General features: G+C 44.0%; 1 protein-coding gene and 1 long non-coding RNA gene across 12 annotated transcripts in view; one reads left to right on the top strand and one right to left on the bottom strand.

The window, feature by feature from the left end:
- Nucleotides 1-23,665, bottom strand: part of CIT (citron rho-interacting serine/threonine kinase) — a 175,299-nt gene that overhangs the window by 65,340 nt on the left and 86,294 nt on the right. For 7 of the 11 annotated variants that reach the window (XM_024977733.2, XM_024977735.2, XM_024977736.2 and 4 more), the window contains 8 exons: nt 17,566-17,671; nt 16,528-16,671; nt 15,186-15,305; nt 7,904-8,074; nt 7,579-7,629; nt 6,757-6,810; nt 3,930-4,070; nt 1,935-2,060 (listed from right to left, as the gene is read on the bottom strand). In XM_024977733.2, coding sequence (XP_024833501.1) covers nt 1,935-2,060; nt 3,930-4,070; nt 6,757-6,810; nt 7,579-7,629; nt 7,904-8,074; nt 15,186-15,305; nt 16,528-16,671; nt 17,566-17,671 — 913 coding nt within the window. The other 4 variants (XM_059876387.1, XM_059876388.1, XM_059876389.1 and 1 more) reach the window with 2 other exon arrangements.
- Nucleotides 2,059-15,187, top strand: LOC104974648 (uncharacterized). Its single transcript, XR_009491073.1, has 3 exons — nt 2,059-2,163; nt 6,414-8,239; nt 13,646-15,187. It is a non-coding gene; the product is annotated as an uncharacterized lncRNA (long non-coding RNA).

Genomic DNA, 23,665 nt, shown 5'->3' with positions numbered 1-23,665 from the left:
TCTGAGCATCATCATTATGTAACAGTATTAAGGACCCCTCTTTGCTCCTATTCCAGATACTTTATTAACAGCCTAAGCACCAGGTTCTTGAACAAAGGTACTTTCTGATAAATGAAGTCACAACCACAAAGGTACTAGGATAGGTCATAAGACACACTTGGAAAAAGAAATCTGCTACTTTTCCTTTACGTTAGAAATCACTTGATAATTGTCTTAGTTTCAGTCCTCCTAAGATGGCACAGGAATGAAAATCAAACTGAAAACAGGTTGAAAACTCAGACATCTGAGATTCACAATGTTGAGACCAAATTTCTGATCCATGAGTGAACGGGAGTTTGCAACATATAATCCAGGAATGCAGAACTCTACACTCCGACGTTTTAATTGCAAATGAACCTTTGGAAAAGCGGACATTCTAAAATCTGACTTCTTCGCATTTTGGCATTTTTTGTTGTTGTTGTCATTTTTTAAAACGTTATCTTTTCTACATGTGTTGGATCAGACTCTTCCGTCCTGTTATGCAAACACTGCGGTTCACTGCTGTTTCCAGCTCCTAGAATAGTGCCTGGCACATAGTAGAAGCTCATTAAATATTTGTTGAATGAATGAATGAACACATCACCATTAAACAGAGAAACACTTTGCAACCACAAGAGACTTAACCACGTCGTTCGCACCAAGCAAGAGGCGGCAGTGGTGGAATCTCGGTGGGAATTCACTTGACTCACGGTAAAATTCACACACTTGACAATTGCCAAGAGAAACTTGGATGACGGAACGAGAGAACAGAGAGAGTAGACTAACAGTCACATCTGCCTTTGTGTATAGACGGATCTATGAAGACTGTGTGTCAAAGCAAAACAATTTAACTGATTTCTCTTTTCATCTATTTGTTCAAGAATACCCATATGCTCATGAATATAGACAGAGATGTAAAGATTTGAAGCATCAGGTTTTTATTGGGTTTTGTTTGGTATTTAGTATAGGCCTATAATTCGGTCATTCTGGAGTTCATATAGTTGCTGGTGACTCATTTCCCAGAAGTGATGCAGAGACAGAAAGACAGAGAGAGGGAGGCGGGAAGCACCCTGCTTACCACCTTGCCTTTTTATGGTGGAGAGGAAAGGTCGATTACTCCAGAGTCTCTCCCAGGGGCAGGGAAGGAAGGGGCTATGAACACACTCCCCAAAGTGGCTTCAAATTCTTGATTTGGGGACTGAAATTCAAGGAGAGTCCTTTAAAGGTTCACCTGCTTTCCACCCTGGCAGGAGCAAAACTTCCAACACGTTGGCAAGTACCACCCAAGCCTTCCTTGATCAAGTTAATTTGATCAGAGCCAAAAACAGAATAACTGTGATTACAAACCTAAAAAAAAAAAGATCTGCTACATCTAAGGAAAGTGAAAATAATAATAAGAATAATAACCAACTGTAGCAGAGAAAGTGAGTGGGTGAGCATGGATCTATGACAAATACTACTCAGAGAAAAACAATTCTGCGTGACTAACTTCTTTCCTCTGCAAAAGCGAGGATCTGAGTGTTAGTCTTAAAGCCCTGAGTCTCTACCCCTCTTTTTTTTAAATGAGCATTTGCAGTGTTAACAGCCATACAAAACTCTGCTGATAGGAGTACGTAAATCCTCCTGTAAAAATGTATTGGAGATGACAGCGTGTGCACGTTCGTATTTCTAAAGGTCAGGCAGTAGCAAACAGAGCAAAAAAAAAAAACATACTGACGGATCTGTTACCAGTGCTGAAAAGTCCAACCTGTAAGGTTACTCATGCTAGTCTCTGACGTGTCATCCGCTAAGACCACTTCCTCTTAATTCGCCTGCTCGGCGACAACCTCCCCTGTGCCGGTGGCTGCTTCTTCTTTGGACCCCCTTCCCTCTGCAACCTGTTATCGTTGAACTTGCCAACCTTGGCTCCTGCTCACCAGAATTTTATCAGCCATCTGCTGGATCTGTTGGGACTTTGTCTGGATGTCATCCTTCAGTCTGTTTTCTCTACGCTCCATGGTCTCTAGCCTCTTTACCTTGTTCTCCAGAGAGTGGCGGCGTTCCTGCAGATCGTGAATCAATCAGAGAGTTTTAATGGGGTGACGGCTGCGGGCGCAACGCCTGTGCCGAGGGACGGGACCCTCGGGAAGCGGACGCTCGCGGCAGGTAAGAGAAGTCGCAGGCACCCAGAGCCACGGCGAGGAAGACACGGTTCTGGAATCCGAGTAGTACTCGCTTGTGTAGGTTACAAGAGTGCATTCATTCATTCAAATATTTACCAAGCACCTACTATCTGCAAAGTAGCACACTAGGCATCTTGGAAAATACCCAGAGGAAGTCGACAGAATGCCTGCCCTTGGAAGAGCTAAGAGAAAGGCAAGTAAACATAAAATGGGTGAAAAGGGGCAGAGCCATGAAGCACACAGGTATGGAGCGCTGCAGGAGGTTGCAGGCAGGAAAGAGAGCTTTGAACTGAGCAGGTGAGGGGAGGAGTTAAGGAGATGTGAGCTGTGGAGGGGGCCGATGCGGCGGGCTGGAGGGGAGAGGGCCAGGAGGAGAGGGGAGGCCTTTCAAATAAAGACGGGCGCAGCAGCAACAGCACAGAGGTGGCCAGCTTAGGCCCCAGGTAGAGCATAGAGGGGCTGCTGCATAAGGTGAGTTTGGGGGAAGCAGGAGAACATGGCAAGGGGAGCATGTGTGGGTCAAACGGCTGATAGTCTCATGGATCTAAGACATAGGGAAGCACTAATGACTCTGGGATGGTACAAGGGGTAATGATGAGTCTGGAGCCGGAGGTCCACAAGTCTGACATTTCTGAGTTAACTGGGAGGAAAGTGAGACTGGAAGCAGAAAACCGAGAAATGAGTGCATTTGCTCAGCTGGGAGGAAGAGCACCTGCACTGTGAGGAGGCCTGCAGAAATGGCCAGTGGGGGACACTGGAGGGGGACAGTGTGGGTGCACTGGCAGGGCTGAAGATGTGTGAAGTGGCAGGGCCCAGGGAGAAGCAGACGGTGCCAAGGCTCCAAGCCTGGGGTGAATGGATGATGATGGCCCGACCGGCATGAGGAGACTGAGAAGATGACCCAGCTGGTTGGGGAAGTGAGTTCATTTTAGGTTAGAGGCACTGTTCAGACACCCAGGCAACATGTCAGGAGAGCAGTGGGAAATACTGCCTGGACTGTGGGTGAGGGTGGCCCCAGAGAGTTGTGGACAAGTAGGTCACCACCAGCACAGTGATAGGGAGAAGCAGAAAGCCCAGGAAAGGGGGATGGTTAAGTCAACTATGGCACAGCTGTTCCACGGAACCATCACCCAGGCAAGGGGGAAGCTGGAGGGGAGTAAGGGGAAACGTCCCTTCTGATTCTAGATTCTTTGGTTCTGTGATTTTTTTTTTTTTTTTAACAATGAGAAGACACTCATGTGTTTTCTGCATAATTATATAATTGGTTTCAACAACAACAACAACAACAAAGAATTGAAGGGAGAGAAGAGGCCCCAAAATACAGATCTGGGAGTTACCAACACACACAGGTCACAGCTGAAGCCTCGAAATTTACTATGTTATTATCACTGCTGGGAGGAAAAGTCAAGGAAAAGCAAGGGTACAGAGGGAAGGAAGAGGAGACCTCAGGGACGGCGTCACAGTTCACCTAGATAAACGTGAGTCCACCCACACAAGTGAGTGGGTCAGAGGAAAGCAAACAGGAAGCAAAGGTTTTTATCAAAACATCTTTCTACTCGTAGCTTCTGTGACAAAAGCTTCTCCCCTTTGGGGAAAACATTCCCAAGCCTCTCGGGTTCAGAGGAATGGGCTGAAAGGAAAAGTGGTTTGAACAAAGGCAAGCAGAGAGCAGGCGGTGCCTCCATTTCGTCCCCACACGGCCAGAGGCCAGGCACTGCAGGACCCAGGGGCTGGAGGCCCCCTGCTCACCTCGGCCTCCACCAGCTTCTTCTTGATGCCCTCGGAGGAGTCCTCACGGTTGTGCAGCTTCTCCAGCTCACGCTCGGCCCGCTCCTTCGCCTGACGGATGTTCTGCAGCAGCTCGGTGGCCTCTGTGCTAGCTTTCACAGCCTGAAAGGAGAAGAAGCGGGGCGGGGGGGGACGGGTGAGATGGCCCAGTTTAGACACAGAAAAAGATGAGGATCATCTCCTAAACAGAAAAAAAAAAAATCGGGTCACACTGAATGGATATTTTTATCCATTCTTCAAAACACAAACAAACTTTTCATTTTATTCTGTATTTCATCTATTCTAAGGTGCACTTATATTTTTTAACATCACTAAATTTGGAATAATGCATCCTACAATTAAAACTGACAGAGTTTTTTTTTATTTCCTGGGGTACAGAAGATAATGGAATACTGGACAAACTTTAGCTTCTTAGATTCAATATTTTGGAATAAATGCAAACAAAAAGTCTTGGATTTATCTGCCCAAGTATTAATGTATTTACCTCAGAGCATTAATTTTCTCCTTATTTAATCATCTCACTTGCCAACTTCTTTATGGGGAATCTCTACTATTAACTTTTATAACAATACAACATAAAAGCTGTAATTTAAACCTTTAATAATAAGAAATACCTATCAGAGGGCACAACCACCATAGAGTTTGTAGTGGCTCAAAATTCATGTTAGGGAAGTCATTTTTTTTTTTTTTAATTAACCTTTTGAAGTTAATTTTTATTTGTGTCTTAACTATACTGCAGCTCCTTGAGCATCATGATAAAGATCAGACTGTAAACCACCAACCTCACATGCATTCACTTTAAATTATCATTTGAAAAAGTGAAAATGGCAAGGAAACTCTAGCTTGGAGACCTGCACACTGGCCAGTGTGGGAGTTGCTCCCCACATGTGCCCAGTGAGCACTGGAAATGTGGCTGGTGTGACTAGGAAATCAATTTTAAAGTTTACTAAAGTTCAATTCATTTAAAAACCGAAGCAGTATAAATGTTTTAATATCAATACATGCTGTGATGACATTTTGTATATATTGCATTATGACAACTGTATCATTCAAAGAGTTTTCACCTTTTTATAATGTGGCCACTAGAAAACTTAGAATTACATCTGTGGCTGACATGTATAGGTTGCTCCCCTCTTCTACAGGGGACAGGCAGAGTCCTAGAAGACATGAGTCCTCACACAAACTTCTAGCTGAGAGAGGCCTTCCGAAGTGAGCTCAAGAATAGGCAGGAAGGAGTCAGATGAATGGATACAGAAAAAGTGGATCATCCCAGCTATGGAATACCATGAAGCCTCTGAAAAGGAGATCCTGCCACATGCTGCAACATAGATGAGCCTCCAGGACACTGTGCTGAGTGAAAACAGCTAGTCACAAAAAGACAAATACTGTATGATTCCACCCACAGGAAGTGTCTAACGCCGTCAAAAGCATACAAGCAAAGTAGATTACCAGAGGCAAATTATGATATATAGTGATATATATCATATATATATATATATATATATATATATATATATATATATATATATATATATATAGGATGGATAAACAAGGTCCTCCTGAATAGCAGAGGGAACTATATTCAGTGTTTTGTAATAAGCCATAAAGGAAAAGAATATGACAAAGAATGTGCATATGTGTGTAACTGAATCACTCCACTGTGCAGCGTAGGCACACAACATTGTAAATCAACTGTATTTCAATAAAATACACTGACAGGAAGGGAGGGAAGAAAGGAAGGAAGGGTTACCAAGGGTGGGCATTCACTAAAGGGGTGGTTAGCATCTAACAGATAGTGTAAGTTTTGCGAGAAAAAAGTTCTCGAGATTTGCTATACAATGGAGATAATATCTAACACACTAAGGAACCGGACACTCAAAATGATTAAGATGGTAAAGTCAATGTTATATGTTTTCAAAAACACAGCTTTAAAAAGGAGGAGGAGGAAAATTAAAGGGCTCTTTTAAACACATTCACAAACCTTCCTGAAGGCCATATTCATTCTGGCCCTTTCTTTAGCATTTCCCCAGTTCACCCAAAGGAAGGGCCATTAGCACTCACTGTGTCAGAAACCATAAACCACACCCACCCTCCTCCCCAACCACTCGAGGACTCCTGGCTCCTCCAGGCTCCCAATGGACAGGAAGGCTGCCAACGGTCTCTGATGGAAAGCCGCCTGGGTCATGAACAAGATGTGAACCCGGTCCCCTGAAGGGAGAGGAGCCAGCCTCTTGCGATTTGTTGTAGTACAATTTGAACTTTGAATTGACAGTCTCATAGAGCTTGGTTTCTGGTTTGTTTGTTTAAACAAATACTGCTTGACACGTCCCCAAAAGAGAAAGTATATTCAGAACTCTGATATTTTCAGGTAATAGCTCACCACCCCGCTTAATCTCCCTCAGTGCTGGGTGACTAATTCTCTTTCTTTGATCTTTCACCCTCTAGGATAGGGCAAGAAAAAGTACTTGGAAATGGGAGGTGCTGCCAAGTCGCTTCAGTTGTGTCTGACTCTGTGCGACCCCATGGACTGCAGTCTACCAGGCTTCTCCGTCCATGGGATTCTCCAGGCAAGAACACTGGAGTGAGTTGCCATTTCCTTCTCTAATGCATGAAAGTGGAAACTGAAAGTGAAGTCACTCAGTTGTGTCTGACTCTTAGCGACCCTATGGACTGCAGCCTACCAGGCTCCTCCATCCATGGGATTTTCCGGGCAACAGTACTGGAGTGGGGTGCCATTGCCTTCTCCGAAATGGGAGGTAAGTTCCCCCAAATATCCCCTTGGGCTTACCTTTTCTAGCTTCTCTTGGAGCTCCTGAATTTTGAGCTGCTGCTCAGCATTGATCTGTAATTAAAATCCCAGGAAATAAAACAAAAGGCACATTGGTATTAAGGTCTTGCTAGATTTACCACAGGCCTATTTTCTTGAGGTTTCTGTGGGGGTCTTATTGTTTTATAATACCTACTGATGGAGAAGAAGAACAGCAGCCTATCAGAGAAGCCTTTGAATGTCTCAGTGTAAACCTCCATGTGGACCGTTTCTCTAGAACCAGCGACACACATACAGACGGCAAAAAAGGGAACCGAAATCGCCTGTACTTTAAAACAGTAAAGTTTTCCATCTGTTTTACTGAGTATCTGGGTTTGTATGTTACTGTGAGAGGGCATGACAAAAAAAAAAAAAAAGAGGTGTCTTCTCCCCCTTTTAGAACCATAGCTAAAGCTAAACCTGGTCATCCAGAGACTGATCATCAAAATAAACCCAGAAGAGAGTTTTCTGTTCACTGCAAATATATTCTTAACCAATGACAGACCACGGAGAGCAACATTTAAGAGACTGCATGTGTGCATGCTAAGTCGCTTCAGTTTTGTCCGACTCTTTGCAACCCTAGGGACTGTGGTCCACCAGGCTCCTCTGTCCATGGGACTCTCCAGGCAGAAACGATGGAGTGGGCTGCCACGCCCTCCTCAGGGGATCTTCCCAACCTAGAGATCCAACCTTTGTCTCTTGTATCTCCTGCATTGGCAGGCGGGCTCTTTATCACTAGCGCCACCTGTAAAGCCCATTTAAGAGACCATCTGCCCAAATCCCAATACCAATAATGGAAAATACCTTCTCCAGTTTGGCATATTCTCCCACTTCAGGCTTCCCTTGATCTTTAGCCTGTAATTTAAAAGATACAACATATTGGGAACTCTCAAGAACCTAAAAATCTTATAAGACAACACTACAGGCTATACTTTCTTGGTCTCTGTGGCCAAAACAATTAGGACGATAATAAAAAATTAAGTTACCTTCTCTAATCAACACCAGGAACTCTGTAGGGCACCCCATGGCTTCTCGAATGTACACTTATTAAGCTAGGATTCCCTTTATTATTGCTAAGATCATCCAGGAATCTACCTCCAAAACTCCCTCCCAGAAGGGAGCTAGCTACCTTCATCAGTTTATGCTGACATTCTGTTGCTTTCCGCTTAAACTCTTCAGCAGCCAGCCGAGACTCTCTGAGCTCCGATTCATAGAGGTCACTCCGCCTTCTCGCCGAAACCAGGTCCTCTTCCAACTGATTCATCATCAACCTCATTTCTTCCACTTGAGCCTGGTACTCCTAAAGAGGAGGCAACAGAAGAAAGGTGGCCTTTAGAACTCCTGAAAGGAAAGATGGGAAGTGAAGGTGGAAAACCACAGAGAGGAGACACTGTGAAGAGACATCAGCGGAGAATGGACCCAAAGAAAAGGTGAAAGATGCGGATGAGGGTGAGGTGTGCGGAGGGTAAGTAGAGAGAGAAGAGTATTAAATCTTTAAACTGTTTTCGTGTAGATCATGTAGCACTAGTAACACCATTTGGAACACATGTGCTTATATACAGTTAGATCCTTTGAGCAAATAATACCGTACAAGAAGTGCAGAACCTTAAGGCCTTTGTAACACCAGAGAGCAGCAAGGGATGTACTTTAAACAACCACGATAATCTGCTTACGCAAAGCTTTCCCCCAAGGGTAATCATTTATATAGATTTGTCCTTTAGAAGTCACATGTGCCTAACATAATTAAATATGGTACCTAGTTTTAAAATTAACCTTTCAGATGACACAAGGGGGTAATTGAAAATCTCAATGGAGAGACTCTTAGAAGGTAAAACTCATCATGTCAGTTTCTCACCATTAATTTTTCTGGGCCCCAAACTGCATGAAGAACTTAACGGTGCTCTTGAGATGCAAGTCACCCTGAAATTTGGAAGAGTCAGGAAACACTGGTTCTGGTCAAAGTAACTTGTAAGAAAGACTCCAAGGAAAGAATTATCTTGCTCCCTCGAGCAAAAGCCTTTAAAGTAATCCCAACAGCCCAACGTTTCTCAAAGTGAATTTCTAAAATCAGAACATCTGATTGAGGTTTTCCAAAACTGATTTACCATGAGAAATAAACAGTGGTTTTGAAAACTTCAGGGCAGGGCACGAAAATATTCTCTGTTAGCAAAACCAAAGACTATACACATAAGGTTTATGAATGAGCAAAGTTTATCCAATCCAAGGTGGTGGGGGTGGAGGATATAAAATGAAAAGAATAAAGAATCGAACTAAGACCGTCTCTGACCTTCACAACATCTAGTGATCATCTCTAAGATCTGTTCTCCCAAGAAATGACTCAAGAGAGATCCACTGAGCAAGGATATGTTTTTAACCAATAAAATGCTTTTCTTCCGCCAGTAACAGTACAGCTTCATCCCACCGTAATAGGCAATCCCCATGTGCACACTAAAGCGAAGATGACATCCTTATGAAAATGGGTAGTTTTCATGGAAACACATCTCTCTGTGTTAATGGTACAGAGGAAAGCAGAAAAAAGGGGGGGAGGGGCACAAAACGGAGCACTAAAGCATATAGTCATCCCTCGGTATACACAGGGGGTTGGTTCCAGGACCAAATTCAACCTGAGGTTGGTTGATCCATGCACACAGAAACCGTGGATACAGAGGACCAGCTGCATTGTTACTGAGGGTTAATTCTACAAGTCATGGGGCACCAGGTTTTCTGGACGAGGCTCACTAAGTGGGTGGTGCTGGGTTACATAACCAAAGGTCTTTATAAACTACTAAACAATTATCTGAACTCACAGAATAAAAGTCAATGATGTGAGATGGCACACCCTCTACTTGGGGTTTTTCTAGTCCCCTCAGCCAGGGCTGTATGATGACTTATTATAACTTGCATCAGATTAGATCAGATCAGTCGCTCAGTCGTATCCGACTCTTTGCGACCCCATGAATCACAGCACGCCAGGCCTCCCTGTCCATCACCAACTCCCGGAGTTCACTCAGACTCACGTCCATCGAGTCAGTGATGCCATCCAGACATCTTATCCTCTGTCGTCCCCTTCTCCTTCTGCCCCCAATCCCTCCCAGCATCAGAGTCTTTTCCAATGAGTCAACTCTTCGCATGAGGTGGCCAAAGTACTGGAGTTTCAGCTTTAGCATCATTCCTTCCAAAGAAATCTCAGGGCTGATCTCCTTCAGAATGGACTGGTTGGATCTCCTTGCAGTCCAAGGGACTCTCAAGAGTCTTCTCCAACACCACAGTTCAAAAGCATCAATTCTTCGGTGCTCAGCCTTCTTCACAGTCCAACTCTCACATCCATACATGACCACAGGAAAAACCATAGCCTTGACTAGACGGACCTTTGTTGGCAAAGTAATGTCTCTGCTTTTGAATATGCTATCTAGGTTGGTCATAACTTTCCTTCCAAGAAGTAAGCGTCTTTTAATTTCATGGCTGCAGTCACCATCTATAGTGATTTTGGAGCCCAGAAAAATAAAGTCTGACACTGTTTCCACTGTTTCCCCATCTATTTCCCATGAAGTGGTGGGACCGGATGCCATGATCTTCGTTTTCTGAATGTTGAGCTTTAAGCCAACTTTTTCACTCTCCCCTTTCACTTTCATCAAGAGGCTTTTGAGTTCCTCTTCACTTTCTGCCATAAGGGTGGTGTCATCTGCATATCTGAGGTTATTGATATTTCTCCCGGCAATCTTGATTCCAGTTTGTGTTTCTTCCAGTCCAGCGTTTCTCATATAAGTTAAATAAACAGGGTGACAATATACAGCCTTGACGAACTCCTTTTCCTATTTGGAACCAGTCTGTTGTTCCATGTCCAGTTCTAACTGTTGCTTCCTGACCTGCATACAAATTTCTCAAGAGGCAGATCAGGTGGTCTGGTATTCCCATCTCTTTAAGAATTTTCCACAGTTTATTGTGATCCACACAGTCAAAGGCTTTGGCATAGTCAAGAAAGCAGAAATAGATGTTTTTCTGGAACTCTCTTGCTTTTTCGATGATCCAGCAGATGTTGCCAATTTGATCTCTGGTTCCTCTGCCTTTTCTAAAACCAGCTTGAACATCAGGAAGTTCATAGCTCTAGTATTAAGCAGTCCTGGACTCCTTTCTCCATTAAAAAAATTTATATATATATATAAATATATAAAGATAAAAACATTATCTATGAAAATACTTTCTTTTACCTAAAAACTCCATTTCTTTTCTCCTGATTTTAAAAAATCCAAAGTACCAACGGAGCTGCCCACAAGCACAAATACCAAACTGTGGAGGAAGCAGACAGGTGGAGTCAGTCTTGGTCATCTTTTATCCCTGAGCTCCCTTGTCTGACGTAAACTTTCAGCAAAAAGGGAATATGGTTTTTGTGTTTTGTCAAGAGCAAGGACAGAACACTGTTTCAACACCACCCCCTCCCCCGCCCTAAACATCTCTCTGTCCAGAGCTGTCAGCGCCCAAGGGGAGGAGAGCATGAATCAGGCAACACCTCTGTCAGCAATCTGAGCTCCCAGAGCACCCAGCCTGCTACAGATATCTAAAAGAATTCTACTTCATTTATTGAGCCACTGTTATTCTGCCAGCTACTTCAAGGAAATCCTATACATCCAACAGCTGACCAAATCCCTGTTTCAAGAAAAATCTCAGAGATAATGATCAGGTCCGTTTCCAAAGACAGCTGAGAGAGAGCTGTCCGAATCTCAGCGTGGGCTCAGTGCTGGACATAGCTGAACAGGATCAGAATGGGGAAATGTGAACAACTTTTGAGTCATGCCTCAAGTCATTCTTTGGAATGGAGCTTTACAATTTTGATTGAATAGGACCAATCAGAAGTCCTAAAACTCAAATGCCTTCTATGTTACCCAAATTTCTGTCTCTCTTTCCAAGGAGGGGTGGGGGGGTTGGTGGAACCAGCAATTACTAGTAGTGATGGAGCATGAATCTGACTATCATGTGACGTATCTAGGTGTTTTCTAAATTCTTAAAAATTTTGGCTGTGCCTCATGGCACACAGGATCTTAGTTCCCTGACCAGGGATTGAACCCTTGCCCCTTGAACTGGAAGCACAGGTTCTAGTCACTGGACCACCAGGAAAGTCCCTAGGTGTTTTATTTTAAACCAAATCCAAATACTCCATTGGGGTTAGTTAAGTTGTTGATCAGTTGCTAAGTCGTGTCTAACTCTTTGCAACGCCATGGACTGCAGCATGCCAGGCTTCCCTGTCCTTCACTATCTCTTGGAGTTTGCTCAAATTCAAGTCCACTGAGTCTGTGATGTTATCTAACCATCTCTATCCTCTGCCACCCCCTTCTCTTTTTTACTTTCAGTCTTTTCCAACATCAGAGTCTTTTCCAATGAGTCAGCGCTTCACAACAGGTGGCCAAAGTATTGATACTTCAACTTTAGCATCAGTCCTTCCTATGAATATTCAGCATTGATCTTCTTCAGGATTGACTGGTTGGATCTCCTTGCAGTCCAAGGGACTCTCTCTAGAGTCTTCTCCAGCACCACAATTCAAAAGCATCAATCCTTTAGCACTCAGCCTTCTTTATGGTCCAATTCTCACATCCATACATGACTACTGGAAAAAACCATAGCTTTGACTATATGTACTTTTGTCGGCAAAGTGATGTCTCTGCTTTTTAAAGCACTGTCTAGGTTTGTCATAGTTTTCCTTCCAAGGAGCAAGCATCTTTTAATTTCATGGCTGCAGTCACTGTTGTAGTGATTTTGGAGCTCAAGAAAATAAAATCTGTCACTGCTCCCACTTTAGCCTCTACAATTGGCCATGAAGTGATGGGACCAGATGCCATGATCTTTGTTTTTTTAAATGCCGAGTTTCAAGCCAGCCTTTTCACTCTCCTCTTACAACCTCATCAAGAGGCTCTTTAGTTCCTCTTCACTTTTCTGCCATAAGGGTGGTGTCATCTGCATATCTGAGGTTGTTGATATTTCACCCGGCAATCTGGAATCCAGCCTGTGATTCATCCAGCCTGGCATTTCACATGATGTACTCTGCATATAAGTTAAAGAAGCAGGGTGATGATATACAGCCTTATCATACTCCTTTTAATTTTGAACCAGTCCGTTGTTCCATGTCCAGTTCTACTTGTTGCTTCTTGACCCACATACAGGTTTCTCAGGAAACAGTAAGGTGTTCCGGTAGTCTCATCTCTTTAAGAATTTTCCACAGTTTGCTATGATCCACAGTCAAAGGTTTTAATGTAGTCAGTGAAGCCGAAGTAGATGTTTTTCTGGAATTCCCTTGCTTTCTCTATGATCTAATGAATGTTGGCCATTTGATCTCTGGTTCCTCTGCCTTTTCTAAACCCAGAATGTACATTTGGAAGTTCTTGGTTCACGTACTGCTGAAGTCTAGCTTGAAGGATTTTGAGTATTACCCTTCTGGTATGTGAAATGACTGCAATTGTAGGTTAGTTCGAACTTTCTTAAATAGCTAAGTAGAAGCAACATTTAAAATAAATAAACAGAGGTACAGAAATTGGCTTTGGGAGGAAGAGAGAAGAATAAATAGCAAATCTGGGAGGAATCAGCGGGCTACAACCCAAATACTAGGAGTTTACTGAAAGTATTTCTCCTGGACTGCAAACATTCCACTCTCATCAAGCTTACTGAGGGTCATTTTTTTAGTAAGTCCTCCTTCCAGTGAAAAATAAAATCTGAAACGAAGAAGCTTTCTTCCCCCAAAATGGAACGCTTAGCAGTCATTAAATCTAAAACTCCACATGGATGCCAACTGTGATATGAATCACAAAGGACATTTCTTTGAACTCAACCACCAGCATATACCTTTTCAAAATGTCCTGAAAATTCTGTTTCTATTTAATTTCAGGGACACCAGCTGCTCCCTCTGGTGGCCAAGCACAGCTTTCATTTCCCCAGGATACCACCAAAAGCAAATTTCCAAACACATGGAACTAATGGGAGAAAAAGAATCCTACTTCTTGAAATTAGGAGGAAAAATGGTGTGGACAAAAGGGCAACGAGTCAACTGTCAAAGTGGATTTTTCCAAGCTGCAGGCACAACCTTCAAGATCTCTGAGTTAGTACTGTTCAGAAACCTGACCACTGGATTGCACAATTTCCTAGGCACGTTTATTTAGAACATTTTTATCAAGCAGGAGGATATTAACAAATGATTTAAAAAATATTAGGGTGATAATGAGACGATGCCAAAAAAAACAAGCAAAACAGTAATTCTTTCTTTAAAGAATAGTTAATGAATCAAATTATTTTCAAGAGTTTCTTGCATTAGCAACCACCCAGATGGCTAAGTGTGCGCTACCCGGAGACAAAAATGTTCATTTCCATCACTGTTTCCATTAGATTTTCTGAAGTGAATGAGAGTTGCCTGGCAGCTGATAATTCAGCTCTCCAATTGCTCACTGCATTCTCTTCATTAAAGTTTCTATTTACGGTTTCTTCAAAGGACAAAAAAAAAAATCCATGCTAAAAAGGAAACAATGAAGTAAAATAGAAATGAACCATCTAGAAAGAAAACTCTTTTAGAAAAGGAAAGGGGAAAAAAAAAGAGAGTAGGCTTTTTAAAGGTTTGGATTTTCTTTTCTGATCACAGAGGGGAGGGCTTTATGTAGTAGAGATTTGCCGTGTTAATTCTGACGCAGCCTTAACTGCTCAAACTCCCCTCCTAGGATACATCTTTAGATAAGCAAAACTATGAATTATCCTGGCTTCTCTCAAAAACGTAAAGTGCATCTAAAAAGCTATGAAAACGTCTTTAAAAAATTATTTTAATGGTCTTAAAAGCAGAAATGGGCACTCTTTCAGTAGAAAGTTAGATGGGAAGCAATTTCAGCTTTGCAGGCCACGTGATCTCTTGTCACAGCTACTCACCTCTGCCAGTGAAGCATGGTCAGCAGCCACAGACAGTACGCAGACAGTACCTAAGTGAATGGGTGTGTCTGTCTTCCAACGAAACTTTATTTATATAAACACTGAAATCTGAATTCCATATACTTTTCACACGTCATGAACTCTTCTCTTGAATTCCTCCCCCAACTATTTAAAAATGCAAAAATCATTCTCAGCTTGTGGTCATGGAAAACAGGTTGGTTGACCAGATTCACCCCTACAGGCTGCAGTCTGCCCACCACCACTGCTTTAAACCTACACCTTTGATTGAAAAAGAGTAGTCATGGTGGGGTCCAGACTTCAAAAGGAGCTAGAACATTTATATAAACCATGTGGAATTTGAAAAAGTTCCATTTGGAATCTGAAAGTTCCAAATGACCTACATACCTCTTTCTCTCCCCCTCCTCCCCTCCCTCCTTCCCTTTCTCTGTCCCTCAAACATGCCTCCCCTGAAATGAGAGGTCTGAGCTGGTGTCCTGCTCCCAGGCAGCGAGTCATACCTGCTCTTTGATTTCTTGGAGCTTCCGGCTCTGCTCTCTGATATCATGGAGGAGCTGCAGTGCTTTGTCGTCCTCTTGGGACACCTCCATCCGTGCTTGCTCCAAACTTCGCTTTAAGCTCTGCGGAAAGCAAAAATTTTTAATAGGGATGCCCCATGGATCCTGCTCTAGTTGAAAAGATTCATTAAAGGAGCTGCAGGCTGCTTCGCAGACACCAAGACGGTTTCGGGTGACGGACCCACGACGACAGCTTCCAGTGGGTTGCTGAATTCCAGGCTTCATCCTGCAAAATCCCCTGGTTCAAGAAAACATCATCTCAAACTCCTTGGGACCTCATGGATCCGGCCTGAAAGTGCAGCCACCTGTCTCCTACCTGGCCTAGCAGATACTTACTTTGTATGTACAGGACTGAAAACCAGTAAGATCCCCTGGCCATGAAACCATCACTGGAATGGATAAAAAGTCTCTTCTGGAATATCAGTAATTCGAGGGCTGTCAAGTATATCTCCCCTTTTCAAAGTAGCAATGACTTCACTCTCTGCCCGGGTATCATTTAGGACTCCAAACAATCTATTTCCACCTCCTGGCTTACGTTTCCTGGACACCTTTCATCCATAAGGTTCCCTTAATGCTTCAGTAGCACTGAAATATATATCTGAAATACATAGCTGAATAACTTCACCCACCACTGAAAGGCAGCCAAATCTGGAATGGAAACATAGCAGTTATTCTTAATCAGCCACGTTCTATAGATTTCCTCTCCCTTGTGGAAAAAACACTTGAAAAATGTGTGATTCAACTTTTTAAGACTGTACATTAAGAAACACCTGAATGAAAATTTTTAACAAGACAATGGAGAAGACAGTCTACTCTTGTGAAGGAAAGAAAAAAAAGTCACATGGTAAAAAATGACAAGAGGGTCTGGGTTTTAAAGCCTGAGTTTTCTTGTTGCTATGCTGGTTCTAGGCAATAGAAAGTGGATTTGGGGCAAATTCAAAACATATTTTCTTGCCCTTATTTGGAGCTTGGTTCCTGAGGCTGATCATGTAGGACACGAGGTAGACCACAGAGGTTGGGATGGGAGATGTGAGACCCTCTGCAAGGCCATCTATGCTTGTCTCCAGGCTCCTACCTGGACTCTCTGAGCCTGACCTCCTGTCTCCAGGCCCTCACACCTGGCGCACGCTACTCTGCACATCACAGGTCCTGCTCGTGCGTCCTGCCTCTCTATTCTCTGCCCCTGGCTGTGATGTGCCTCATGATGCTGTCATGAAACAGGATGAGACACACACGACAGGAAGTGCCACCTCCGAGGGAAGGGGGCTTTGGGGGGAAGGCTCACACTGCATTCTGTGATGTAGGTAGCAAGGTCCTGCTCCAGGAGGGATCTCTGAGTCTCAGAGGCCTTCAGCTCCACCTCCTTCTGACTAAGCACAGCCTCCACCTCTGACACTCTCCGATGTAACCGGGTCATTTCCTGCTCCATCTGAAATAGACACAGCAACATGTTAAAAAAGGCCCGTGGGGGGTTCGTTAGGAGTAATCTCGTCTCAAGCCACCTCCGAAACCACCTGGTGGTCCCGGCTGGCACTAACTCGCCAAAAGGTTAGGCTGGAAATACCATGGTTTCTTCGCGTGGGAGCACACCGGTCTTCGCAAGGACAGTCACCAATGCTAAGTCACTCCTCTCATGCAAGGCTGGGTTCACACTCGATCACTTCTCTAACCCAGTAAGCGAGGAGGCCACAATCACCATTTTTTTCACCTGTTTGTTTTTTGGGTTGGGTTTGCTTTTTTTTGCAGATGTCAGTTTAATTTTATCCCAAATCCATCTTGATCCCCCCCATCTCCTTGCAAAGATCTACAGGACAAATCCAGGACAGGGCAAGGAGATATGGACTCGTCTGTACTCTTGGGAGTCCCAGGCAAGAAGTGACTCTTACGAGCTTCCAGAGAACTGCCTCTGGGCAGGAACAGTGAGCGTTAAGAGACGATGAGCATAATCAACACAGTGGCTGTAGTTACATAGGCAGGAGTTTCTAAGGACTAGGAAGAGAGACTTCGCATCACTCAAAGCAGATGGGATGCATCTCGGCCACAGGTGAGGACCCGCGCCACCTGCCGGAAGACGCAGACATCTGGGTGGGTCATGCTGAGGAACGAGCCGCTTTATATCCAGGGCCTCCTCTGGTTAAGATTTAAAGGATTTACGGCAGCGTCAAGGCCCGAATTCATCTCCCTCTGAGCTGCCGGAGGCGCGACTTCGGCCCAGGAAGGATCAGGTGGCTCGGTGCCAGCGGCGGCCCCGGGCAGGCCCCTCGGCATATATTGACGGGAGGATGCTGCAGCAAGGAGGGAGGCCGGCTGTGGGGATAAATACCTTGTGACACTTGTCCTGGGAGTCCTGCAGCTCTTTGCTTTTGATAAGGAGTTTCTTTTCCATGGAGCTAGTCTTGGCAGGGGAGTCCAGACTTGATACAACAGGCCTGGATGGAAGAAAACCAATGTCAAGGTGAAGGGCGGGGATGGGCCAAAAATAATAAAAATTTTTAAAAATGAAACTACAGCCGAATTTGGGACTAGCAGATGCAAACTATTATGTACAGAATGGAAAAACAATAAGGTCTTACTGGAAAGCACAAAGAATAGGATATATTCAATATCCTGTAATAAACTATTATGGAAAAGAACATGTGTATATATATGTATGTTGGTATTACTGAGTTACTTTGCTGTACTGCAGAGATTAACACAAACTGTAAATCAACAACACTTCAATAAAATAAATGTTAAAAGAAAAGAAACTATAGTAGAGACCAAGGCCTGCCAGCATCCTTGGCCATCAAAAGAGCTGGCTCAAGCAGCTTCTAATGATATCATGACCACGAGGCAGAGAGGTAGCTGGAACCAAGAACACTGGAAGCAGGAGGATCCAAGTGTAAATTTAGTTACCACTGACCTGAGGCAATAATTTGGCCTCCCTGAGCCTCCATTTCCTTTTCTAGGAGGTAGAATGATAATAAAAGGACCTACCACAACAGGAGAGAATGAACACTAAACACAGTGTTGTGCCTGCACGGCTTCCTTTACTCTTTCATTCAACAGGTATGTGCTGTGCACCTACTGTTCCAGAAACCTTTCCAGGCGCTGGAACCGCAGCAGTCAAGACAAACACAGTCCTTGGCCTCCTGGAGCTGACACTCACGGAGGGCATGCAGAGTACATCAGGCAGACACACGAACTAAAAAGGTTAATAGATGATGCCAGAGAATGAAACTGGGTGACGTGCTATGACAGAGGAAATGGATCAGGGGCCTGTTTCTCTGAGCAGTGACATCTCAGCTGACACTTGAAGAATGAGAAGGTGCTGGCCTTCCAAAGCTCTGGAAGGAAACAAGCTCCAGGGAACAGGGATAAAGGATGCAGAGGTCCTGACACAAGGTTGAGTTAACACAGCAAGTGGCCACTGTTTTCAGTTAACTATATTGACCAAACTATTGTCTATTCCATCCCTAAGCTAGCCAGTTTGATTCTGCTTCATTTTATACAAACAGGTAACACTTATTGGTGCTTCCCTGGTGGCTCTGCGGTAAAGAATCTGCCTGCAATGCAGGAGACCCAGGTTTGATCCCTAAATCAGGAAGATCCCCTGGAGGAAGTCATGGCAACCCACTCCAGTATTCTTGCCTGGAGAATCCCTTGGACAGAGGAGCCTGGTGGGCTACAGTCCATAGGGTCGCAAGGAGTTGGACATCACTGAAGCGACTGAGCATACATGAACACTTACTACGTTGGGCTAAATAAAGTCCCTCCACCAAGGTGTCCATGTCCTAATCTCTGGAACCTGTGGATCTGTTACCCAATGTGGCAAAGGGGGCTTTGCAGATGTGATAATGTTAAGAATTTTGATGGCAAGGATATCCTGGATTATCAGAGTAGGCCCAATGTAACCACAAGGGTCTTTTCAGTATGGAAGCAGAGGGGGACTTCCCTGGTGGTCCAGTGGTTAAGACTCTGCCCTTCTACTGTGGAGGGCACAGGTTCAAACCCTGGTTAGGGAACTAAGATACTGCATACTGCACAGTGAGGCCAAAAAAAAATTTTTTTAAAGATGGAAGCACAGGAAGGGAGGAGATGGGATGACATAAATAGGGTCAGAATCAGCAACAGACTGGAAGATGCTACATCATCGGCTGTGAAGACAGAGGAAGGGGCCACGAGCCAAGGAAACTGGATAGCCTCTAGAAGTTGGGAAAAGCAAGGAAACTGATTCTCTCCTAGAGGATATCCAAACAGTGTAGCCTCGTAAACCCTACTTCTAGTCCAGTAAAACCCATCTTGGACTTCTGACCCCCAAAAATATAAGGTAATATGTTTGCATTGTTGTGAGCCTCTAAATTTGTGGTCACTTGTTACAGCAGCCATAGGCAGCTCATACACTTACTGAGTGCTGACTTGACGTGCACAGTTCTGTCCTAAAGCGAGGCATGTTTTAACTCTTTAGTCTCCCTAGCAGCTGTATAAGACAATTTACTATCCTCATTTTATAGATGAGGAAACTGAGCTTAAGTAACCTGCCACATGAGCAGGGAACCTAAGTAATCTGCCAGCTAATAAACTGTTTCTGTTAGTCCCAGTAGAGAACTGGGGTAGAGACTGAGGATGTATCGAATGTATCTCTCAGGATTTTATCACAAAAATAATGTAGTGTGGCCTCCTGAGAACAGACTAGAAGGATGCTCTCCACAAGGACACACTTTCCCACACACATACACAAAATTCACATACCCTGCCTCATACCTAAAAGCAGGTAATTTTTGTGGGTGGAGATGACAGTTCTTATTTGGGGAGGTTTCCCTCAGTGGTCAGCACCCTGGGCACAAACGCTGAGGCTGATGAAGTGCAGGGCCAGAGCAGTAGCCAACAAAGGTTCTTATGCTCTGAGGGATATATGGCAGAGCCCACCACTGCTCTGTTGTCCCATCTATGTCACCTTGGTAACAGGTTGCAAGAGTTGGTTGTCAATGAGCACTGGTATCTTACCAGCAGGTCAAAGTTCTGCTTTCCGGTGCCCCACACCCTACTTCCCTAAGTAAAAGAGGTCAGTTCCCTGCAGCAACTCAGCAGCTCTCTCTCCCTGCAGCTCCTGGCCGGACGACAAGGGCTGGCATAATGGTGCTGGCTCACTAAACCCCAATGACAGCTCCCAATACACACTCTGGGCCAGCCAAGTGAGTTGACACCCAGAGTCAGGCAGCTTTGTTCAAAATCTGACTTTGTAACTCACTCACCATGTGAGGTCTCTGAACCTCAGTTTCCTCATCTGAATAATGGGAATAATCCTCAACCTAATTCCAAGAGTTCTCATGAGGCTTAAGTGAGACCTCCTCCACGGGAGGTCCTTATCACTGTGCCTGGCATCTCATGAGGGTTCAATAAATAACCATTCTACTATCATTGTGGTTTTATCATTACTACCCCTGCAACGACGTGAACTGCACATGCCTCACAGGCCTAAAACCCTTGCTTGAAACAGTAATACTCAGCAGGCTGAATTTGCCCCATGCTACCATCCACATTAGAACAAATGTTGATTATTCACACAAATGGGCAATGGGAACTGAAATCCATAAATAATTTTCTTTTTTTAATCTCAGTTTGGGCTAAAAATTTTAACCAAGTTCTGCTCCTCTAACTGGCCTATTTTCTACCTAAATTCAGTCAGTTCAGTTCAGTTCAGTTCAGTCCAGTCTCTCATTCGTGTCTGACTCTTTGAAACCCCATGAATCGCAGCACGCCAGGCCTCCCTGTCCATCACCAACTCCCGGAGTTCACTCAGACTCACGTCCACTGAGTTGGTGATGCCATCCAGCTATCTCATCTTCTGTCGTCCCCTTCTCCTCCTGCCCTCAATCCCTCCCAGCATCAGAGTCTTTTCCAGTGAGTCAACTCTTTGCATGAGGTGGCCAAAGTATTGGAGTTTCAGCTTTAGCATCATTCCTTCCAAAGAAATCCTGGGGCTGATCTCCTTCAGAATGGACTTGAGAGTCCAAGGGACTCTCAAGAGTCTTCTCCAACACCACAGTTCAAAAGCATCAATTCTTCGGCGCTCAGCCTTCGCACAGTCCAACTCTCACATCCATACATGACCACTGGAAAAACTATAGCCTTGACTAGACGGACCTTTGTTGGCAAAGTAATGTCTCTACTTTTCAATATGCTGTCTAGTTTGGTCATAACTTTCCTTCCAAGGAGTAAGAGTCTTTTAATTACATGGCTGCAATCACGATTCAGTCAAAACACATACAAACACAAACTTACTTTTTTTTTTTAATCTGAGATGAAATGGGTTGCTTGAAGGTATGGCCTTGAGTTGACTTTGCCATTTCTTCCTGATGTTATTCTGGTGGGTGGGCTGGAGAAGAAGACCCAGACCACCAAAGGAGGGAAGGATGACCCACAGACAGGGTCCTTCTTAGTCCTTCAGTCATCAGGAGTCACACACATGTCACTAAGTCACCCGCACTGACATCAGTCAGGGATGACGAGAGAGGACACAGCTCTCTAGACCCGAGCACTGAACCAGCACCCGTGGAGGAAAACAGTAGCGTGGGTGTACAATGATGGGAGGGGAGGTGGCTCTCTAGACTTGATGACAAGTGGAGGGCAGGCTCCAGAGGAGTATAAAGTGCACCCCTGTGGGTACAAAGCTCATTGCTATTCACCCGAAAATTAGTGTTTCTAGGTCACTTGTTAATGGGGCCCAGAATCAGAGAGATGCTCAGGCCCTCCCCCTGCCAGCAGCCATGGGAGATGACACACCAGCCTCTCCCCATCACCCAAGGTCTGACTCCCTCATTCTGCTATTTTGATGCTTGACAAATGTTCATTGTTTAGCCATTCTAAGTACAGCAATTAAGGACTCTTCAGAATAAAGGTGCTAAAAGCAATCTTTTTTTTTTTTTAGAATAAAAATTACATTTAAAAAAAAAAGCTATGGTAAGTCTGCTGTGACTCAACTCAGCTTGTAGCAACAATCCCATAAACAGTCATGGGGTTGGAGGATGAGGCTGGGGGGTGAGGACAGAAGGGGGAAAGGTCACTGCAGCTTTCTAGAATGCCCCTGGTCCTTAGCTCGGCTATACATTAGAATCACCTGAAGAGCTTTTTAAAAATTACTGATGTCAGGACATCCCTGGTGGTCCAATGGCTAAGACTCTGGGCTCCCAAAGCAGGTTCAATTCCTGGTTAAGGAACTAGATTCCACATGCCACAACTAAGATCCAGAGCAACCCAATAAATAAAAAAAATTATTGCTGTCAGGCAGTAAAAACACGTTGTGTGACACTACAGTGGTGGACACATGTTATTACGTGTGTGCGTGCTCAGTCATGACTGATTCTTTATGACCCCATGGACTGTAGCCCACTAGCCTACTCTGTCCATTGGGTTTCCCAGGCAAGAATACTGGAGTGGGTTGCCATTTCCTCCTCTAGGGGATGTTCCCGACCCATAGAACGCACACCACCAAGAGTGAACCCTAAGGTACACAGGGACTCTGGGTGATAACGACATCTCATTGTAGGTTCATTCTGGTGGGGGATGTTGATAATGGGGAGGCTGTGCATATGTGGCGGTAGGGGGTGAATGGGAAACCTCTGTATCTCTTGTTAATACTGCTATGAACCTAAAACTGTTCCTAAAAAAAAAAGATATCCAGGGCCCAACTAGAGTAATTAAATCAGAGACAGAGAGACTGGGAGTGGGGCCCAGACAACTCCATTTTTATTAAGCTCCCGGGTGAGTCTAATGTACAGACAGGCGTGAGAACCATGGTGCTAATTAGAAAAAAGTATCTGTGATTTAAGGTCCAGGTATTCAAAGCTCACAGCTTGGCCACCCCCAGTATTTGGTTCCTGGTGACACTTTGGCCAGGCAATTTATTAATGGTGCATTTTGGTCATTCTTTGAGTAGAAACACAGTTTTGAAGTTAATCATGGTGAGCAATGAGTTTCAAAAAAATGTACAGATTTCAGACAATGATTAAAGACCACTCCTATCCACTCATTCTTAATAAGTCAATATACCATTTCCATGAATTTCTAAGAAGGAACTATCCTAGAGAGAGATATGGCTTAACATATTTGCATTCTATTTATTTTTCATGTAGACACTTAAGCCAATTAAATGACACGTGTTAATGGTAAGTAAGCTCTCAATATGTATTTCTTTCTTGCTGGTTTAAAATCATCCTGAAAAGTACCATTTCATAAAAGGTAGTAATATTTAAAGAGCTGATGCTACTCTTGCTTTAAGAGAAGGAAAGTACAAAAAGTCCTGTAATTGGCTGTAACTCTAAAGTTATGAGAGATGCAGACAGAATTGCTGTAAAGAAATTATATATTTCTGTTGACCATGAAATGGGACACGATCTACCTGCTAACTTAAGAATTGCCAGAATTCTCCTCTGTTCTCAAAA

The sequence above is a fragment of the Bos taurus genome, chromosome 17 (assembly GCF_002263795.3).
Source record: "Bos taurus isolate L1 Dominette 01449 registration number 42190680 breed Hereford chromosome 17, ARS-UCD2.0, whole genome shotgun sequence".
Classification (NCBI taxonomy): Eukaryota; Metazoa; Chordata; class Mammalia; order Artiodactyla; family Bovidae; genus Bos; species Bos taurus.
Note: the sequence above shows the minus strand (reverse complement) of the source record. Positions and strands in the feature narration are given on the sequence as shown.